At 41.4% G+C, this 18,415-nt stretch overlaps 1 protein-coding gene across 1 annotated transcript; it reads left to right on the top strand.

The window, feature by feature from the left end:
- Positions 1 to 1,623: 1,623 nt before the first annotated feature.
- On the top strand, positions 1,624 to 18,018 carry LOC139707416 (uncharacterized). The gene is made up of 10 exons (XM_071618648.1): positions 1,624 to 1,657; positions 2,144 to 2,195; positions 2,907 to 2,965; positions 5,664 to 5,755; positions 7,498 to 7,687; positions 8,339 to 8,387; positions 9,213 to 9,382; positions 10,714 to 10,824; positions 16,629 to 16,855; positions 17,845 to 18,018. Exons 1-10 carry the CDS (start codon positions 1,624 to 1,626, stop codon positions 18,016 to 18,018), a joined length of 1,158 nt encoding a protein of 385 aa, XP_071474749.1.
- The last annotated feature ends 397 nt before the right edge of the window (positions 18,019 to 18,415 follow it).

Raw genomic sequence — 18,415 nt, 5'->3', positions numbered from 1 at the left:
CAGGTCCCAGCATAATGATGAATGACTTCTCAGACCAACACCTGCTCTCCAGTTTGGCTTATAGAAATCTATACTCTCAAGGTCTGAAGATGATTCTGATGACATCAGTAGCTATTGAGTATGTTCTGGCCAGCTGGAGAAAGAAAGAGGCAAGTTAAGTAAGGCACATCAGTTCATCCTTGAGAAATTTTTCAGGATGTTTTCTCTCGAACTCAGCATTTTCTATCCACATCAAAACAAACTAATATTGGTCATTCCTCAGAGTGCAACTCTTGTTTTTACTCAAACTTCATTTCAAATGCAGAGGAAGAATTGAAGTAATTTTCAGGTTTGCAGTCCAAAGGGAGGAAGGTGGGGCTAAAAGCCTGGCTTTCTGAAGTTCAAGTGGATGACAGTCGATGATTTTTGTGTTCATAGAAGCAGAATAAACTAACTCCCCTGCTTTGCTCCTCAGTTTACCCTGTGATGTGTATAAAATGTAAAGTCTCCACGTATCTTGAGAACTTACATTGTAAGTGAGATAAGCCCAATGCATGCATTTGCTGAGCTCCTACAGGTAAATCATTGGGCTCATTTCACTGGGGCACGCTAGGAAGGGTATCCAGTCCTTACTGAAAGGAGCTTAAAGTGTCTGCTCCACATTCAGCCATGGTTCTTAGTAAGTGAGAACATGGATAGCACACACCAGTAGCCTGACCTGGTGAAGGGAAGGTTGCCATGAAGAGCAGAGAAGTCACTGGACTTTATCTGCTGAGGACTTAGTAAGAGGGATCTGGGAAATCCCCACCAATGAGTTCCCACAGTTGAGGGTTCACAAATACTTAGCATGGCTCCCCTTCATGTTTCTATTCTCCCTTCCATTTTCCTATTGCCTGAGCCAATAGGAACATAAGTAATGGAAGTGAGGAATTCCTTCAGAGTCTGATACATTAACAGATGTTCCAGTGAGAAAAAAGAGGCCACAGTAAAAATGCAGTATAATAAAATAACATTGATCAAGTGCAGAAAACAATTTCAAACACTCATGGTTTACTTTTTAGTGGTCAAGAGTGCTCTTTGTTCTGTATTTTTAATGGATTTTGAAATAATGGCTGCATATTCAGAGAAGAACATTCTGACTATGTTACATTGGCAGTTTTGCATTGTTCCCTTGAGGAAAAGCCTTATGATCCACTTTAATATTAAGGAAATAATGAGGTGACCCACTGGGTACTCCTGGAGATAATTTTAACTTGTTGGGAAACCATTTTTACTTTGAGGATTCTCAACATATACCCTTAGGAGAAATGTGAAATATAGTAAGTTTAGAGGAGGGAACAAAGAGAAGTTGGTAATATTGGCATGAGGGTACACAAGTCCTGAGACTGCCCAATGAGTGGTGGTCTACATCTGTGGTGACCTTCTGTAGAAACCAGTGGATCAGCCAGCATGAGGCCATTGGAAGGCAAGGGCTCCCCACATTCCATGACATCTCCTAACTTCTGATTCTGTTAGACTGTTACCTAGCGCACTCGGCCCTACCTTCTCACTTCTGTCTTGGGTCTGTGCTTACAAGCTGAATTACAAGAACACAAACTGAATTTCCAAGATCTGGAAGAAAAATTCATCTTATGTCAATCTACCATGTATGCCCTAGCCAGCCAGTTCCAGAAATATCGTAAGTTGCAGATAGGTTTATGGTCACTAAAGTGGGGTATGATTGTCTGTTTCCCCTCTGAGAAAAAGATTTTCTTCAAAATTTATTCTCCTCTTTTCTTTCATCAAAATGAAATCCATTGTTAGCACATTTCCAGAAGTAAAGATATTGGTATTTTGCCTTCAGTTAACTGGCAAGGGAATAATGAAACACAAAGTCTACACCAGCTTCTAGTTTACAGGGAAGTGTAGGGTGTGAATAGGGTTAATTCCCAGTTACTGATTTCTACTGGAGGCATGGAAATGCCTTTTCATCCTCAAGAATAGCTCAAACCTTTTTATTAGGATCCTGTCTGTACCATATCAGATCCACAGACATATAACAGCCGTGTTGGTAAAGGTCTGGGACTAATGACTCTCCATTCAGTTCAATCTTCCCCTGTGTTTGTAGTGAGTGATGTGACACTACTGATTGACTGACTGGGCATTTCTGAATTTGACATTTCAGGGAGTGGTGCAGAGGAGGAGAGGGGAAAAGAACAGGAATTACTGGCTCCCAGGTAACCATGAGTTTTAAGAGCCTGGAAGAGGATGGGTTAAATATGAGCAGGGTCCCCGATGAGCAAACCAAGAGGGACAAAGTGTCCACACAATTCACATGCAAAGGAAACACAAGCTGCTGGTATGACTGCATTCCTCAACCAAGGAAGAAGTCCATCTTTTAAAGAGATGTTTTTTTTTTTTTTCTCTGTGGTTCCTGTCTGATTCCAACTAGAAGTAATCATACTAAACTTTTTTTACCTCACAGAATCTACATCTCCTGTCTTGTAAGGGTCCATTGAGTATGAGATATAAATCTGGTTTCCCTCTGGTTGATAGGACTTTTGGGCAGAAATGTCATAGCCTTGAGTGGGGGGAATACACATACTCACACACATCTACAAATGCGCGTGCACACACTCACACACACACCCATACACACATACACACTTAAAATCCATTCTCTATGTATGCTGTGGGTCCTGGTTGTATCACACAGGGAGAGTGGAGTCTCTGTCCTCAGCTCTTGTCTAGTCAGCAGACTGAGCCTCTCCTCCTATCTCCTGCCATGAAGACATCTGCAACCTGCCCACATTCTATGAGAATCTTTTTCTTTCTCTTTCAAAGGAGTACCCTCTTGCCCTTCTGTGACCACTCCCTAGGCCTCTATTTAGACCACCTGGGACTCATATTTAATACTTCTGGTTTAATTGTATTCTTTATCCCCCCAGTATGAGACAAGCCACACAGGAGAAGAAAGATATCCTGCTGGACATATTGGATGAGGGCTGTAACACTTGCCCCGATCACCCTGAATCATCAGATAGCCACCAGCCCCCCTGATTCAGTGCTGATCTGTTGGGTGAGCATGAAGTCTCCCCTTCTGTAGATGCAGCTCATGACTACCCCATTAAAGCACAAATGCACTCCTAGCAATCATACTTCTGAGGGTGCAGTGACAAGTTCAGGATGGTAAACCTAGTACTAAGAAGAGTGGGGAAGTTGTAGAGATTGTAACCTATTCACAGGCACCATCGATGCATGTGCATAACAGGCTCTGCATGACCTTATTCTTCCAACCTAGGACAACTGATCTCTCCTACAGGGTTCTTGCTCATGTTTGATCTTTGATTCTAGGCACAAGCCTATAATCCCAGGTGCTCAGGAGGTTGAGGCAGGAGGATCTCGAGTTTAAAGCCAGCCTCAGGAAAAAATAAGGTGCCAAACAACTCAGACCCCTATCTCTAAATAAAATATAAACTGTGATGCTGGATAACTTTGTGGGGCCAGGAATGAGGACTTTGAATGCAAGATGGGAGTTGGAATTATTCACGGGGATGTAGGAATACAGTTTTCACAAGCAGAATGGGAACATGTTGAGAGTAGGGCATTGAGTGAGAAGGCTAGTGAGGCTGGGCTCAGCAGCACACACAAGTGGTCCCAGCAGGAGGTTCTCTCATGGCTAGGAGTGTGAGGCCAGCGTAACACTGTGCAGCTGTATCTTAACAAAAGTGAACCTGAGGAGACAGTTGATCTTTGGGGAATTTCACAACCAGAGAAGGTAATGAGGAGAGTGGATGAATCTATAGACACCAGTGATGAGGGTCTGATGTGGTGTGCTCTCAGGGAGATGGAGCCGGTCACATGGAAGAAATTTAGAGAAAACTGAAGCAGACCGTGGTGAGAATGAGAAGTTTTTATGGAGACCGTGTGGAGAACACAGCAGTGAGCAGCCGGCCCTGTTATTCCCTTTCTTTTCTGAGCCTGATTTGGGTTGGCATGAGGCTGTTGGAAGACTTCAGTCAGCTCAGTTTCTGAGGGCATCTGTTCATTTTCCTACGGACATAGAACTCTAACAGGATGAATGTCCAAGATGCCTCTGTAGGATGTGGAAAATATAAGGATTATAGACCCAGCATCTCTTCACAGTTCCATACAATTTATTTACAATAAGGAGCCAGCTCCTCTGCTGCATTGCTTACAGCTGCTAACAGCCTCCAGGTGGCAACAGACTGTATATGTGTATGGACCGGTGGTACATAGGCCACAGGAGTCATAGGCTTCCAAACTCCAGAGAGGGTCCCATTACTAGAAATGTTATGTAGCCACTCAACACCCCTTTCCATGGTATCCTAGATTCTTTCCATGATCTTTCCTCCCTGGGGAGAGAGATCAATAACTCTTTTTATTTCAAACATGTCCTTGAGTCTCAATAGAATGTCCTCTCTACAAAAAGTGACTGAGTTTAATAATACTGGGAAAATAGCCTTGAACTCATTTTTCCCTTCAAAGCCATCTTAAGTGGATGATTTTTCTTTACTCTTTTCTGGGCACCTGCCTTTGTTGTTGTTGTTCTTGTTTAGTAACATATGACAGTAGAATGTATTTTGCAGATTATACATTATTAGAGTATAACTTATCCTATTTATAGTCCCACTCTCTCTGTACATGACGTGAATTAATCCTGGTCATGTATTCAAATAAAAGGCTAAGAATGTTAGGTCCAGTTAATTCTACTGTCTTTCCTAGTCCTCTCTCCCCTCCCATCCCTTTATTTTCCTTTGTCCAATCTAGTGGATTTCTATTATTCCCTTCCACTACCTCCCTTGTTTCAGGTTAGCATCTACAAATCAGAACATAGCCTTTGGTGTTTGGGATTGGCTTATTTCACTTAGCATGATATCTCCAGTTCCATCAATTTCCTGCAAATGCCATTGTTTTATTTTTCTTTATGGCTAGTAATATTCCATTCTCTATATACATTACATTTTCTTTATCCATTCATCTGTTGATGATGTCAAATGTTGGTTTCATTTCAGGGTTTCTATGGAGTCTCCATCCTGCTGTCTATAGTGGCTGCTCTAATTTTCAGTCCTACCCAAAATGTATGAGAGTACCTTTCTTGCTCCATCCCCACCAACATTTGTTGTTACTTGTATTCTTTATAATTGCCATTCTGATTCAAGCAAGATGGAATCTCTGTGCAGTTTTAATTTGCAGTTCTCTAATTGCTAGGGATGTTAAAGAGTTGTGCATATATCTTTTGGCTATTCCGATTTTTTCATCTGTGAAGTGTGTGTTCAATCCTTTGCCCATTTATTTGTTGGGTTATTTGGGGGGGGGGTTATTGTTTTGTTTTTGGTGTTAAGATTTTTGAGTTCTTAATATATCCTGAAGATTGAGTGCTCTTGTCTGAGGTGCATGTGGTAAAAATCTTTTCCCATTCTGTAGGTTCTCTCTTCACGTTATTAATTGTTTCCTTTACTGTGAAGAAGCTTTGCAGTTTGCCATCCCATTTATTGATTCTGGCTTCTTAGCATCCCAGGCACAGAAACCAAAGGTGACATATCCATCACACTCATGATCTCTGTCACTGTACCTGAGTCACTGGATGGTTTTTCCCACAGGCAGGGATATAAGAAATGGGCATTCTGGGGGTACTAAACAAAGAGAGCTGGGATAGTTACTGAACCCTCTTCTCCTTTTAGGTGTCACTGAGAAGGGCTGTTTCCAAGGGCCTTTGAGTGGGCATGTGAGCTCCAGTGTGTCAGAGATGCAAGCTTCAGATGCACACCTGGATGTAAATGCCCAAATGAGCAGTTGTCAGGGGACAATGTTGGGTCACCAGTTAATCTGTGGTGATGGTGGAGCCAGGCTGAGCCTTCCCTGTGCTATCAATAGCTGTGTAGCCAACACTGACCCTGGTAAACAGTGCATGCTCTTCCCAGGTCAAGAAGGAAAGGGAATTTGTAAGCTCTGACCCACGTATTGGTTGTTAGAATGTTGTGGGTGGCAGAGATGATGGGCCTGTCCATGTTCTCTCAGGGTCAGACTGAAAGCTGAGATTCTCTGACATAGTGATGTGAGCTGGAGCCTGGAGTCTAGGGTTAGATACACTCTCAGGTCCTGGGCTGACCTTGACCAAGTGGATATCTTAGGTGCTTTTATCTCTTTCATGATTTTATTAGTTAAAATAATTTCCATGGTGCCAATTCAATAAAAATTAAAAAAAAAATTAATGCAAGCTTTGACTATGTAATCTCAAATCCTTAGATAACTTCTGGTGATTTGATAAATATGATTTCAAAAGATATTTTCATTTGATATAGAGCAATTTTTCAGTAATAGTTTAAATCCTGGGCCCACAATTCTGTGTCCTGACAAACCCAGCACATTTTTGTCTTTTCCTTTTCTCTGAAATAAAGTGACACCTTCTCACAGAAAGTGCACAAATTGGTCTCCATGATGATTCCACACTGAGTCCATCCTCTCCATTCATCTGTCTCCATAGCCATTTAGCCAGTGTCCTCACAAGGACTCAATTCTGCTCAGATGTGAAGACTGAGTTTCAGTCCCTCCTGCCCCCTTACTCTGGGTTGTGTTCATCTTGATTCTCTGTCTCCCTCAATATCAGCTTCTGGAGCCTCTGGTTCTCATGTCAGGGGCCACACTCATCTGATACATGTGGGCACCCTAGCCGTCATTACAAACCTCTGAGGGTCATGCAAGAGAAGAAACACCTGTCCCTCATGTGGAGCACTCCCTGGAATGGGCTCAGTGTGCATCACTAGTGTGTAGTTCTTGAAGCACGTGTGAAAACTCGAGGTTGTTCACCTTCTTTTCATCCTGCTGGACTCTATTGGATGCTCCCACAATCCCAGTCAAGACAGCCTACAGGCTCAGTTGTGTGATTGTGTTCTGGTGTCTAACAGGGAATTTTTTAAACATCTGCTTTTCAAACATCTGGTTTTTTTCTCATGTTTCTAAATCATTTCCAACTTCTTGTGGCCAGCATTTCAATATTATACAATCCCTCATGTAAACGTTCATGATTTTGTATTCATCAGATGTATCCATCCTATGTTAGGTTATACAGTAGTTCAATTAGTAATAATGCCTGTATATAAAATAAGTCAGTCATAAGTAAGATTTAAAATTTTCCAGGGACGATTCTTCCCCAGTTTTTTACTTTCATATAGTTTTTTCTTCTACTATGATTTTGCTTAACTTTGATAATCTCTTCCTGACTAAAAGCTCTGCCTATATCTCTAATGGTATTATTTCCTTATATACCAGGGAGCTATAGGTGTCTATAACTTCTGTATTAATTGAATATTTTCTAGAATTGGAAGCACACTTGCCTCCTGTAAAGTTTATCATTACTGGATATGTCAGAAGCATCAACAAAAGTATCAGTCTCTATAAGCTGCACATCAATCCTTAGACCCTCTTGTGCAAGGCTGCTTTCTTGATTTGGTGACCGTTTTGGGTCAATAGGTGTGTCACAGGATAATAGTTCCTCTTTTATTTTCATATTTGAAGTTGGATACTTGCAATGAAGTGAAGAACCCTCCCAAACTTGATGTTGATGCCCTTGGAGGCTCAGCTGTCAAAACACCTGGGTGTGAGCTGCATGTCCTCATTGACACCATGACCCAGAAGATCATGAAAAGAAAACAGCTCTTCTGCAAGTGGAGAATGGCATGCAGATTCCCTGGACTTCAAGCTTCAGGTGGATTGGGGATGGCTCCTGTGGCTCTGGGATGCACTTTCCCATTTTAGCTCTCTATGAGGATGTAGCTCCTTCTGCTGTGATTTCTCTTCACCATTGGTTCTTTCCAACAGCAGAGGGAGACTATCTGGTCTTATGTCTCTTTCTTATGGTCTCCCACCCTGAGAGGCCCTTCCATCTCCACCTCCTGTTTGCATTCTGAAGTCTTCTTTGTTCCTACATCTTCTGTCCTGATATTCCCTGTAACTGCCACAGGAAAGCCCAGCCTGATTGGGGGTTCCAATCCCATGAAGAGCATATTTCAGACACATGCCACCTTCCCTGGAATCACACGCTGTCTAGGCTTTTGATCTAACCACCTTCCTTGACTCCGCTGCCTCTTTATTCTGGGAACGTGGCCTTCATAAGTCACTGGTACACGGCTCCTTCTTGGAACCTCCTTGGCAAGCAGCAGTAAGTCAACCCTGGATTCTTATCCTTTATGCACAAAGGAAAATCATTCCTGACTTGCATTGCAATAACTTTCAAGATTTCCTGTACATTCTTATTCCTGTCTAGCCAAGGTGACTGAAGAACCCACATGGGCTCTGTGTTGAAATGGGTGAAATAGCACTATGTAGTGACTCCTGGATGTTTTTGAATTATTTGCAGAAAACTATGAAAATCATGATGAAAATGACCAAAATTCACTGAATTCCAGGTAACAACAAATAATCTGGGGATTGTAAGAAAGGGAAAATAAGGGGTTAAAGATGACCTGAAGGAGTAGATCATGAGGTCAAAAGTAGACACATTTGATGACCAAATGTAAAGAAAGACTACGGTTGGCAGGGGTGATGTTGACTAAGCCCGGTGTGATGGAGCCCATAGCAAGGTTATCTTTTATCTTTCTGATGCTGGTACAGTGAGTGTGACTAAGAAGAACTGCACAGTCAGTCTTGGGCATTTTTTGCTTTTAATGAAATCACTTGTTAACTCTGTAAATTGCAAAATCAGGATTAGAGGTAAACCATCTTTCTACACTAATGGTCTGAGATTGTGGACAGGTGTGCCATAGCAAGAAAAGCAGAAATACGCTCTGTCCCTCCCCCTCCAAAAAATATTATGTTAGAAAAATGGATAGAAAAAGTTCTAGAAGGCACATATTCTCTGACTCTCTATCATGTACCGGGTTGTATTTGCTGGCCATCTTTATGTAAGTGTCAATGTCAGTCATGCCCTAGGTTCAGGCACAGCTTTGCTTCTCATTGTGTGCTTCTTTATGTGACTGTGCCTTGTAGAAGGAGTCAAGCCTCCTTTCTCATCAGCTTGTTATCTGCCCAGTACACTGGACATGAGTGACTGTCCCTGTCTCTCATACCAGGGCACCTAAACTATGTCCATGAGTTGAAAATGGTTTTCTGGATCATTTTTGAAGGGAGGCACCTGTTAGGGGACTCCACTCTTCAACTTTGAATCAGGACCAACTGGGAGGCTGTAGCTTCTAAACCACCTTGATTTTATCTGTTATTCTTCCTTGTCTCAGCAGTCTCAATGGTGACCTGCAGGAGGAGAAAGAGAATGACCTCCTGCTGGACAAAAAGTCTTTTCTACCCTCGGGTCATCCTGACTCAAAATTTGACTCACAAGAACTTGTCAAAAGCTCTGTCTTCCCATCTGATGAGCCTAAAGTCAGTTCTGCTGCGGATGAAGCCAGTGAGTACTCCTATAATACTTCAGATGAATCCAACTTGACTCCCTGGGAAAGCACAAATTCTCTGCACTCAACTCCACTGTGTAGGCTGAGATATATGCATGCAGAGGCAGGAGACCCATCTTGTTTCAGAGTAGGTACAGAGGTCAGGTGGATCTTCAGCCTTGCTATTTTCCTATGGTCTGGTCAGGTTTATTTCATTGTTGCTTTTGCTGTGCCAGCCATATATTTACATGTAGGTTGCAGTAGGAGGGAGGGCATCAAGAGCACTTCATAGACTCTGACTGATTCTGTCTTTAAAGTATGTGCACTGTGCTGGGCACGGTGGGTCAGGCCTATAATCAGAGTGGCTTAGGAGGCTGAGACAGGAAAATCATGAATTCAAAGCCAGCCTCAGCAACAGCAGGGTGCTGAGAAACTCAGTGAAGCCCAATTTGTAAATGAAACACAAAATAGAGCTGGGGATGTGGCTCAGTGGTTGAGTGACTCTGAGTTCAATCCCCCTACCCCCACCTAAAAAAAAAATGATGTCCACAATTTCTATCCATGATCTTTTCTGCCTGTGGATCAAGATAAACAAATCCCCTTTTTCTGTCTCATGACCTGGTGTCTTTGTAGAATGTTCTCTCCAGAAAAAGTAACTAAGATTAATCATATTGGGGTAATAAATATGAAATCCTTCTTACTTCAAAGTCCTCTTTGTCAATTGGATGACTTTACTTTAGGGACTTTTGTATGGGCACCACCCATCCAAGAATACCTAGGCACATGTACAAAACATGACATGTCCATCAGACACATGATTTCTGTCACTGTGCCTGGGTCACTAGGTTGGGTCAATCGGCAGGGACATAAGAAATGGGTTTTCAGGAGTGGTTAGCAAAGGGAGAACTGGGATTGTTACTGAACCCTCTTCTCCTTTCAACTTCCTCAGAGAAGGCTCAAGGGCCTTTGATTGGATATGTGAGCCCATACATATCATAGATGCAAGTTTCCCATGCACAGGTGGAGTCAAGAGCCCCAAGGAGCAGTTGTCCATCAGATAAATATAGATACCCCTCTTGTGTGTATTACACAAAGTTTATATATGTGTTTTATCATATATAATGGGTGTACATGCAGTATATCATTATTATGTGCATTTTTAATTCCTTAGGATAAGTTTTCCTTTTCTTAATAATGTGTTTGTTTCTCTTTTGATTTTGCTTGATTTTTATTATCTCTTCCTTCCCTAAAGCACAACCTACTCCCACTGTGATTTCCTAGTATTTGTCAAATATATCTAGGAGTTATTGGATTTTACAATTGCTATCTTTGTTGTACATACTTACAGAGCATGTCCTCAATGATGCCACAGGTGTCTGCAAACAGAAGATAATTACAAGAAAAGTTCTGATGAGCAAGAGGAAACTAGCATGCAGATTCCCTGGCCTTCAAGCATCAGGTATGGTGGCTCTGGGATGCACTTGACTCCTTTTAACTCTGTAGAAGATTGTAGCTCCTACTTCTGCAGTGATTTCTCTTCACCTGTGCTTGTCTCCAACAGCAGATGGAGCCTCTGTTTGGTCTTATCTGTATTTTCCACGGCCTTGTAGCCCTGACCTGCCCTTCCATCTACATTTCCTGTTTTTATTCTGAACTCTGCTCTGTTCTCACACCTGCTCTCCTGATATTCCTGATAACTGCCGCAGGGAAGTCCAGTCAGATTAGGGTCCCAACCCTATGAAGAGCATCTTTCAGACACATGCTACCTTCCCTTAAATTCCATACTTTCTAGACTTTTTTGCCTTGGTTACCTGACTTCCTTGACAGCATTACCTCTTTCTGCTGGGAATATGGCCTTCCTAAGTTACTAGCACATGGATTTTTTTTCTGGGGATTTTCATGGGGAACAAGTCTAATTCAAGCCTAGATTATTATCTTAGACATGCAAATGAAAGTGTCATTTTTTATTATGTTTATTTTATTAGTTCTTTTTAATTATACATGAGAGTAGAGCCCATTTTGATATCATATACAAGCTTGGAATATATCTTATTCTAATTAGGACCCCAGGCTTGTGGATGTACACAATGGTGACATTCTCTGTGTTGTGTTCCTATATGTGCATAGCAAAATTATGTCACGTTCATTCCTTTTCTTACCATTCATTTCCTTTCCTTACCAGTTCCTCTTTTTCTTTCATTTACCTTTGTCTAATACCTGGAACTTGTATTCTTCCCCTCTTCCCTCCTTAGTGTAGATTAGCTTCCAAATGTCAGAGAAAACATTTGATCTTTGTGTTTTGGGGGATTGACGTATTTCACTTAGCATGGTAGTCTCCAGATCTATCCATTTACTGGCAAATGTCATAAAGTCATTCTTTATGGCAGAGTGTGTGTGTGTGTGTGTGTGTGTGTGTGTAATTTGACTCCACAGCTTAGCTATTGTGAATCATTCTGCTAAAAACATTGTTGTGACTGTGTCACTGTAGTATGCAGAGGATAGCCTCTTCAACAAATGGTGCTGGAAAACCACTCACCCCACTCAGAATGGTAGACATTAAAAATCAAAGCAACAATGAATGATGGCAAGGATGTGGGGAAAGAGATTCACTTAATACATTGCTGGAGGAACTGCAAATTGGTGAAACCACTCCAGAAAGCAGTGGGGAGATTCCTCACAAAACTTGGAATTAAACCACTATTTGACCCCATCATCACACTTCTCACTTTATTCCCAAAGGACTTATAATCAGCATACTACAGTGACACAGACACTTCAATATTCAATAGCAGCTCAATTCACAATAGTCAAGCTATGGAACCAACCTAGTTGCGATACATCAGATGAATAGATAAAGAATTTGGTATACATACACAATGGAATACTACTCAGCCATAAAGAAGACTGAAATTATATTATTTGCCAGTAAATGGATGGAAGTGGAGACTATCATGCTTTGTGAAATAAGCCAGTCCCCAAATCCAAAGGCAGAATGTGGATGCTAACTCACCACAAGGGAGTGAAAGATTAGAGGTTCAGTGGACTAGACAAAGGGGAATGAAGAGAAGGGAGGGAGCATGGTAATAGGAAAGACAGGAGAATGAATAGGACACATCTTTCCTATCTTCATCTATAAATACACGACCAATGTAGCTTCTCATCATGTACAACTACAATAATGGGGGAAACCTATTTTCAAAAAGTTATATATGTATAATATGTCAAAATATACTATCATGTCAAAATAATAATATTTTTAAAAGAAGTTGCAAAAAAATATTGTATTCCTAGATCTGAGGTTGTAGCTCAGTGGTGGAGCACTTGCCTAGCATGTGTGAGGGACTGGGTTGGAGCCTCAGCACCACATAAAAGAGAATTTAAGTAAAGGTATTAAACAAAAATAGCTCTACCAAAAGAAAAATACTGTATTCATATATGTTTGTGTGTGTGTGTGTGTGTGTGTGTGTGTGTGTTTTATTTATTTGATTCCCACTACTTCAAGTTGGGAAGTTCATATATTAGCCCACATATTTGACTCCTACTATCTAATTCTTGAACGCATGTTTTATTTCAGTTTGTTTTTTATTATTGGTACCATTGTTAAATATAAAACTCCAGACTATAAGTAATGCTGCAGAGCTCTAGTAATAAAAACAGCATGATATTGGCACCAAAAGATGCCCAAAATCCAATAGGACAGAAGAGAAGACAGAGACAAATCCACATACTTAGAGCCCTCTGATACTTAACAATTTGCAAAAAATATACACTAGAGGAAAGAGCCTTTTTAATAAATGGTGCTGGGACAACTGGATAAATATATGTAGAAAAATAATACTAAAACCCTATTTTGCACCCTGCACAAAACTCAAATGAAAATGGATCAAACGCTTAGGAATTAGAGCAGAAACCTTACAACTGCTAGAAAAGAACGTAGGGCCAACATTCTATCATATAATTGCTGGCACCAGCTTCCTTAACAGGGCACTCAAAAGTACATGAACTGAAACTATGAATAAATAAGTGGGATGCCATCAAACTACAAAACTTCTTCCCAGCAAAGGAAATAAAGAAGAGCATGAAGAGAGAGCCTACAGAATGGGAAAATAAATCTTGGCCAGAACTCATCTGATAAGGAATTTAATACCCAGAATATATAAATAACTCATAATATAAAATATATAAATATAAAATATAAAAATATCTCAAATAACCCAATCAATAAATAGTTAATAGAAAAACTAAATAGAAACTTCTTTACAAACAACAACAACAACAAAAAAAAAACCCCACAAATAGCCAAATAGATGAGAAAATGTTCAACCTCTCTAGCAATCAGGGAAAAGCAATTGAAAACACTAAAATTTCATCTCACTCCAGAATTGCAATGTTCAAAAATACACATAAACAATATGTGGGGAAGGTTGTGAGGAAAAGGAACACTTGTACATTGTTAGTGGGACTGCAGCCTAGTACAACTCCAGAAATATCTTTATTTTTATTTATTTTTACCTGGTGCTGAGGATTTAGCACAGGGACTCAGATGTGTGAGGCAAGTGCTCTCTACTGGCTCAGACTTAGAGAAACCTGAGCAGAAGTGATTGAGGTCATGCAGGTGACTGGAGAGGGTGAATTAATTGGTGCCTCAAAAGGCAAAACAGAAGACACAGAGTGGAATGATGTGTCCAGAGAACCCCAGACTCAGGATAAATTCTTAAAATGTTGTTATGTGCACATATAAATATACCACAGGGAACTCCACCTTTATGCATAGGTAGAAAGAAGCAATCAAATATAAATTGATATAAATTAATAGATGATCAAAAGGAAGTCTAGTAGAGTAGATGAAGGAGATTTGGGAGACATTAGGCAGGATGGGAAGAAAAAGAGAGAAGGAAAGGGGCAAATCATGGATGGAAGTCAAGTTGCATGTGTGTATGATTTTGTCCAAATGAACCCACTACTATGTATAACTAGACACTTCTAATTTTAAAAAATAAATATATGTAAGAAAAACATTATAAAACCTAAAAGGCAAAAACAAAAATTCTATGGAAGTTTGGCTATAGGTGGGAGACACATACTGGCCTGGAGCCTGTGTTTTCCAATGTCATTTATAGTAGGACAGGTTTTACTATATTTTTATATTTTACATGATCCAACTGACACAGGGGGCACTGAGACATTAATAGACAAGCTGGGTTTCCAGGGGTTAGAGACCAAATCAGGTGCTTGGCCTTTTAGTTGGTCTTCCTTCCACTTCACTAGGCTCTGTCTCAGTATCACAGACCTTCCACACTCTCTAGAGTGGCTTCCTTTTCTTCACCTAGGGGGACCTCAGTATGTGGCACAATGCTCCTGTCCCTAAGGAAACCAGGGCTGTGGGAAAGTGCTGGGTGGCAGGCACATTTATTCCACATGGTAGACATCCACTTGTGCCCCAGTCTCTTGCCTGCCTCTTCAGACAAGCATGTTCACCAGATTTCTCTGGCTCTCTTCAATATCCAGCCTCTGTCTTGCCTCCCTCGTTTTAATTTAAATGTTAACAGAGGCCCCACTCCCCAGCCTCTTGACACATCATTCCACTCTGTGTCTTCTGTTTTGCCTTTTGGGGCACCAATTAATTCACCCTCTCCCATCACCTGCATGGCCATATCCTCAATCACTTCTGCTCAGGTTTCTCTAAGTCTGAGCCTTGACATTCTCATGCCAGATGTTCTTGGGTCACATTAATCCCTGGTTGTGCTGAATACTCATTTTTCAGATAATGACCTCAATTTTCAAATAAAAATGGACAATTTCTTTGAATTTTTATTGTGGCCTTTAAATAAGAACCATCTGTGAAGTGCTAAGCACAGTACCCAGCTGGCAGGAACTGCTCAGCATACATTAGGTTGCTGCCTTTCCCTTTTGGAGCTGCCATGGTGGTTGCGGTATTGAGTCTCCTCTTCACTTCCTTCTAACAGGGCTTCCCTGTCACTGTTTTCCCATGTACCAGCTGAGATGCAGCAGCATGGCTCAGTCCCTGCTCTTCCTCTTTTTCCCAGCCCCAGAGGCCTGAACTGAACCTGGCTCTGACCCACTCTCCTCTTACCAGGAACTCCTTTTATTGATAGTTTACATTTTGATCAACTTTTGTAACACAGGGAATTTGAACCCAAGTCCTTCTGTGTGCCAAGCAAACACTCTACCACTGAACTGCACCCCAGCCCTTGATAAATATTTTAACATATACATATTTCACATATATGCATATGTGTGTGTATTTTTTATATGTATGTGATTTTGTGCATATTTAAGTTTCGCTGCAAGGCATTGTACTAGAAAGCACACAGGAAATTATACTCAAAGTTGGTTTATAAAATTGTCCCTAACAAGTTTTTACTGGATGTTACATTCATTTGGAATACCCATCCATCAAACATTTTTTGTTCTAAATAATAGAAACATATCAATCTGTTGACTTTTGATTTTCCATGTGGCATATGTATGCTAATGATATGAGAGAGAAATCCTGGTACCTTAGATCTAAGATTTTGTGTGCTGAAGGCTAGAGTGTGCATGATTTGGGGTGCAGGGTGTTTGTGGTGACCTAAATCCTGGTTGTTTTTACTCCCTAGATTCAGTTATTTCCTCTGTAGTTTGGGGTGTTGGCATGGATTTTGTAACTCTGGTCCTCCACAGCTCTTCTGTCTCTTCTCCTGGCTCAGATACTGTCATTGTCATCAGGACAAATGGTATAAATATGACAACTAAAGGGCTTGGACACAATGAAGGAAAATTATTAATGCAAATAACTGTTGGTCCTCTGTAAGTGTGTCATGTGCATTTAGAAAATTTTCTGTGTGCAACAAAGCCTTCAGTCCTGTTCCTTGAATCTTCTGTGGCTGCCTTTCTTCTCATTCTTCTTGCCACGGTTGTCCTATTGCTCTGTTTGGGTCATTGCCCTGTACACGTTCTTATTCAATTGTCTGTGCCTATTCTATCCAGAAAACTTTCATGTTTATGCTATTTGTCCTGAATAGCCCACTTGTCAATGAAAACAAAATTTTTCTTCTGGAAAGTTTATCATTATGTAATGATGTAAGAAAGATTATAAAAATAAAGAAACCAAAGTCTCTATGGACTTGACCTACCCTGCATTTTTGAAGGCTGCCTTTCTTGATCGTAGGCTGTTTCACTTTTTTTGCACTGGTGGAAACTGAGGATATTATCATGAATATATTATCAGATCTTTTATTATTGTGAGTTTTTTTTTTTCAGTGCTAGATTCGGAAGATGCTCCAGAAATGAAGAACTCTCTGACCCTAGAGAGTGATACTATGGATGGCTCCTTCACCAACAAGCATGGCTGTCACATTATAGGCCACATTGATGACTATACTCCTCTCAGAGAGCAGATTGGGGAGGAGAAACAGCTGGTTCAAAAGATCCAGTCTCTCCTGAGGCCCACATGCAACTTCCCAGGCCTTGAAGCTCAGAGCTCAGAGGTAGTCACACCTGCAGCTCCTGGGTTCACCCTTTCTTTGTGCCCTTTATCCTTAAATCTACTTTCTTCTCCACTATTTATTTTTGTGTCCTGCATTTCCCAATGACAGAGAAAGAATCTTCCAATTATTCTAGCCAGGCCCTTGCTTCCCTATCTCCTGATTAATTCTAAATTCTACACTGCAGTAGAGAAGGTCAACCAGATATTCTCCCTCAGAGCCACAGAGAAGTCTGTGCAGCATTGCCACCAACCTCAGTAAAGCATTTGTTAAGAGTTGATGCCCATATGATGTTGGAATCGGCACCCTCTGATAGTTTATTATTTGTTACAGTTATGCTGGCCCATGTGGACAGATTAAAATCAATCAGATGGACAGGTAGTGAGGGATTTGCATCCATAAAGGCCTTGTGTGTGGGAAGAGTAAGAACCTGGCCACCACAGCATTTCTTTTTTCCCATGGAGCAACTGGAGGGAGGCAATCTGCAATGTCTCTCAGAGTACCTCTCTGTTGAAAGACAACAAGGGCCAATGGCTGTGCTGTCTGAGCCCCCCAGAGACCCATGGATGGTAGACAGAGCCTTGCCTCCAGGGAACCCCCACTTCAGGGCAAGACACAGACCCCTATTTATAAACCAACTAAGGTGCCACAGGCCCAATGTGAGAAGTCACCTCTTGTGCGTCAAGTTCACTGTTGCAGAGGGGTCTTTTATTGTACGTGAAGAAGTAAAAATTTTGTAGAGGACATGACACGGGAATGAGCTTTGACAGCCTTATATAGGGTGTCCAGGTGGAGGAGTCATTCAAGGTAAAAGGAGCCGCACTTCAGTCCTGGGACCTCAAAGGGATGAGCCAGGGTTTTCCAGGTTCAAGTAGCCCATGCTTTGTGCCTCATGACAAAGGAAGCTCGAGTCTTATGTAGCCTTCAATGTCCTGAGCCCTGAGATGTCTCAGCTTCAGTGATATCCATGGCTACCTCCCACCTCTCAACAGGCACCAGGCAACAAATGTTTCCATGAGCTAAGGAGCAGCACCTGTGCCCTGCAGCACAACCTAGAGGAGTCAGCCTCCCTCCTGACCATGTTCTGGAGAGCAGCTTTACCAAGCTTCCACGGCCCTGGGCTGCCTGGCAAAGTGGTAAGAGGCCAGTGTTGTCTTCTGGTATAAGCCCTGCTCTTCTGCCCATGAGATTCTGTATTATCAGTTCCAGGACTTTCTGATGGTCAGGAGCTACATAGGTTGTTAGAATGTGCTGGACTTTAGTGCAGCATCCTGGAGGGAGACTCCTGGTCCTTGGTGGGTGCTTTCATTGAAGTTCTGATTACCTTACTTCATCCTCACACCCCAACCCCCAAGATAATAATTCAAAGAGAAGAAAATAAAATGGAGAAGCACAGACATAGACACCCTGGTAATCCATAAGTATCTACTTCCAATAATTCTGAAGTTTGAGCTGAAATTCATGGGCCTTTGAAACTTTTCCACCCCTCAGTGCTTCTTGATCAAAAGATCAAAGGAAGTCACTGTGATCCTTCAGCTACTTTCAGTCATGCTCCTAGAATCC

Source organism: Marmota flaviventris, chromosome 10, assembly GCF_047511675.1.
Source record: "Marmota flaviventris isolate mMarFla1 chromosome 10, mMarFla1.hap1, whole genome shotgun sequence".
NCBI classification, from domain to species: Eukaryota; Metazoa; Chordata; class Mammalia; order Rodentia; family Sciuridae; genus Marmota; species Marmota flaviventris.
The sequence above is the reverse complement of the archived record's forward strand: the minus strand, read 5'-3'. Positions and strand labels throughout refer to the sequence as shown.

Excerpts from the sequence above, each read along its gene's own strand:
- LOC139707416 (XM_071618648.1), top strand. The coding sequence starts at position 1,624 with ATGTATGCCCTAGCCAGCCAGTTCCAGAAATATC. Across the intron at positions 8,388-9,212 it reads CAAAATTCACTGAATTCCAG|CAGTCTCAATGGTGACCTGC; the intron begins GTAACAACAAAT and ends TCCTTGTCTCAG. Across the intron at positions 9,383-10,713 it reads TTCTGCTGCGGATGAAGCCA|AGCATGTCCTCAATGATGCC; the intron begins GTGAGTACTCCT and ends ACATACTTACAG.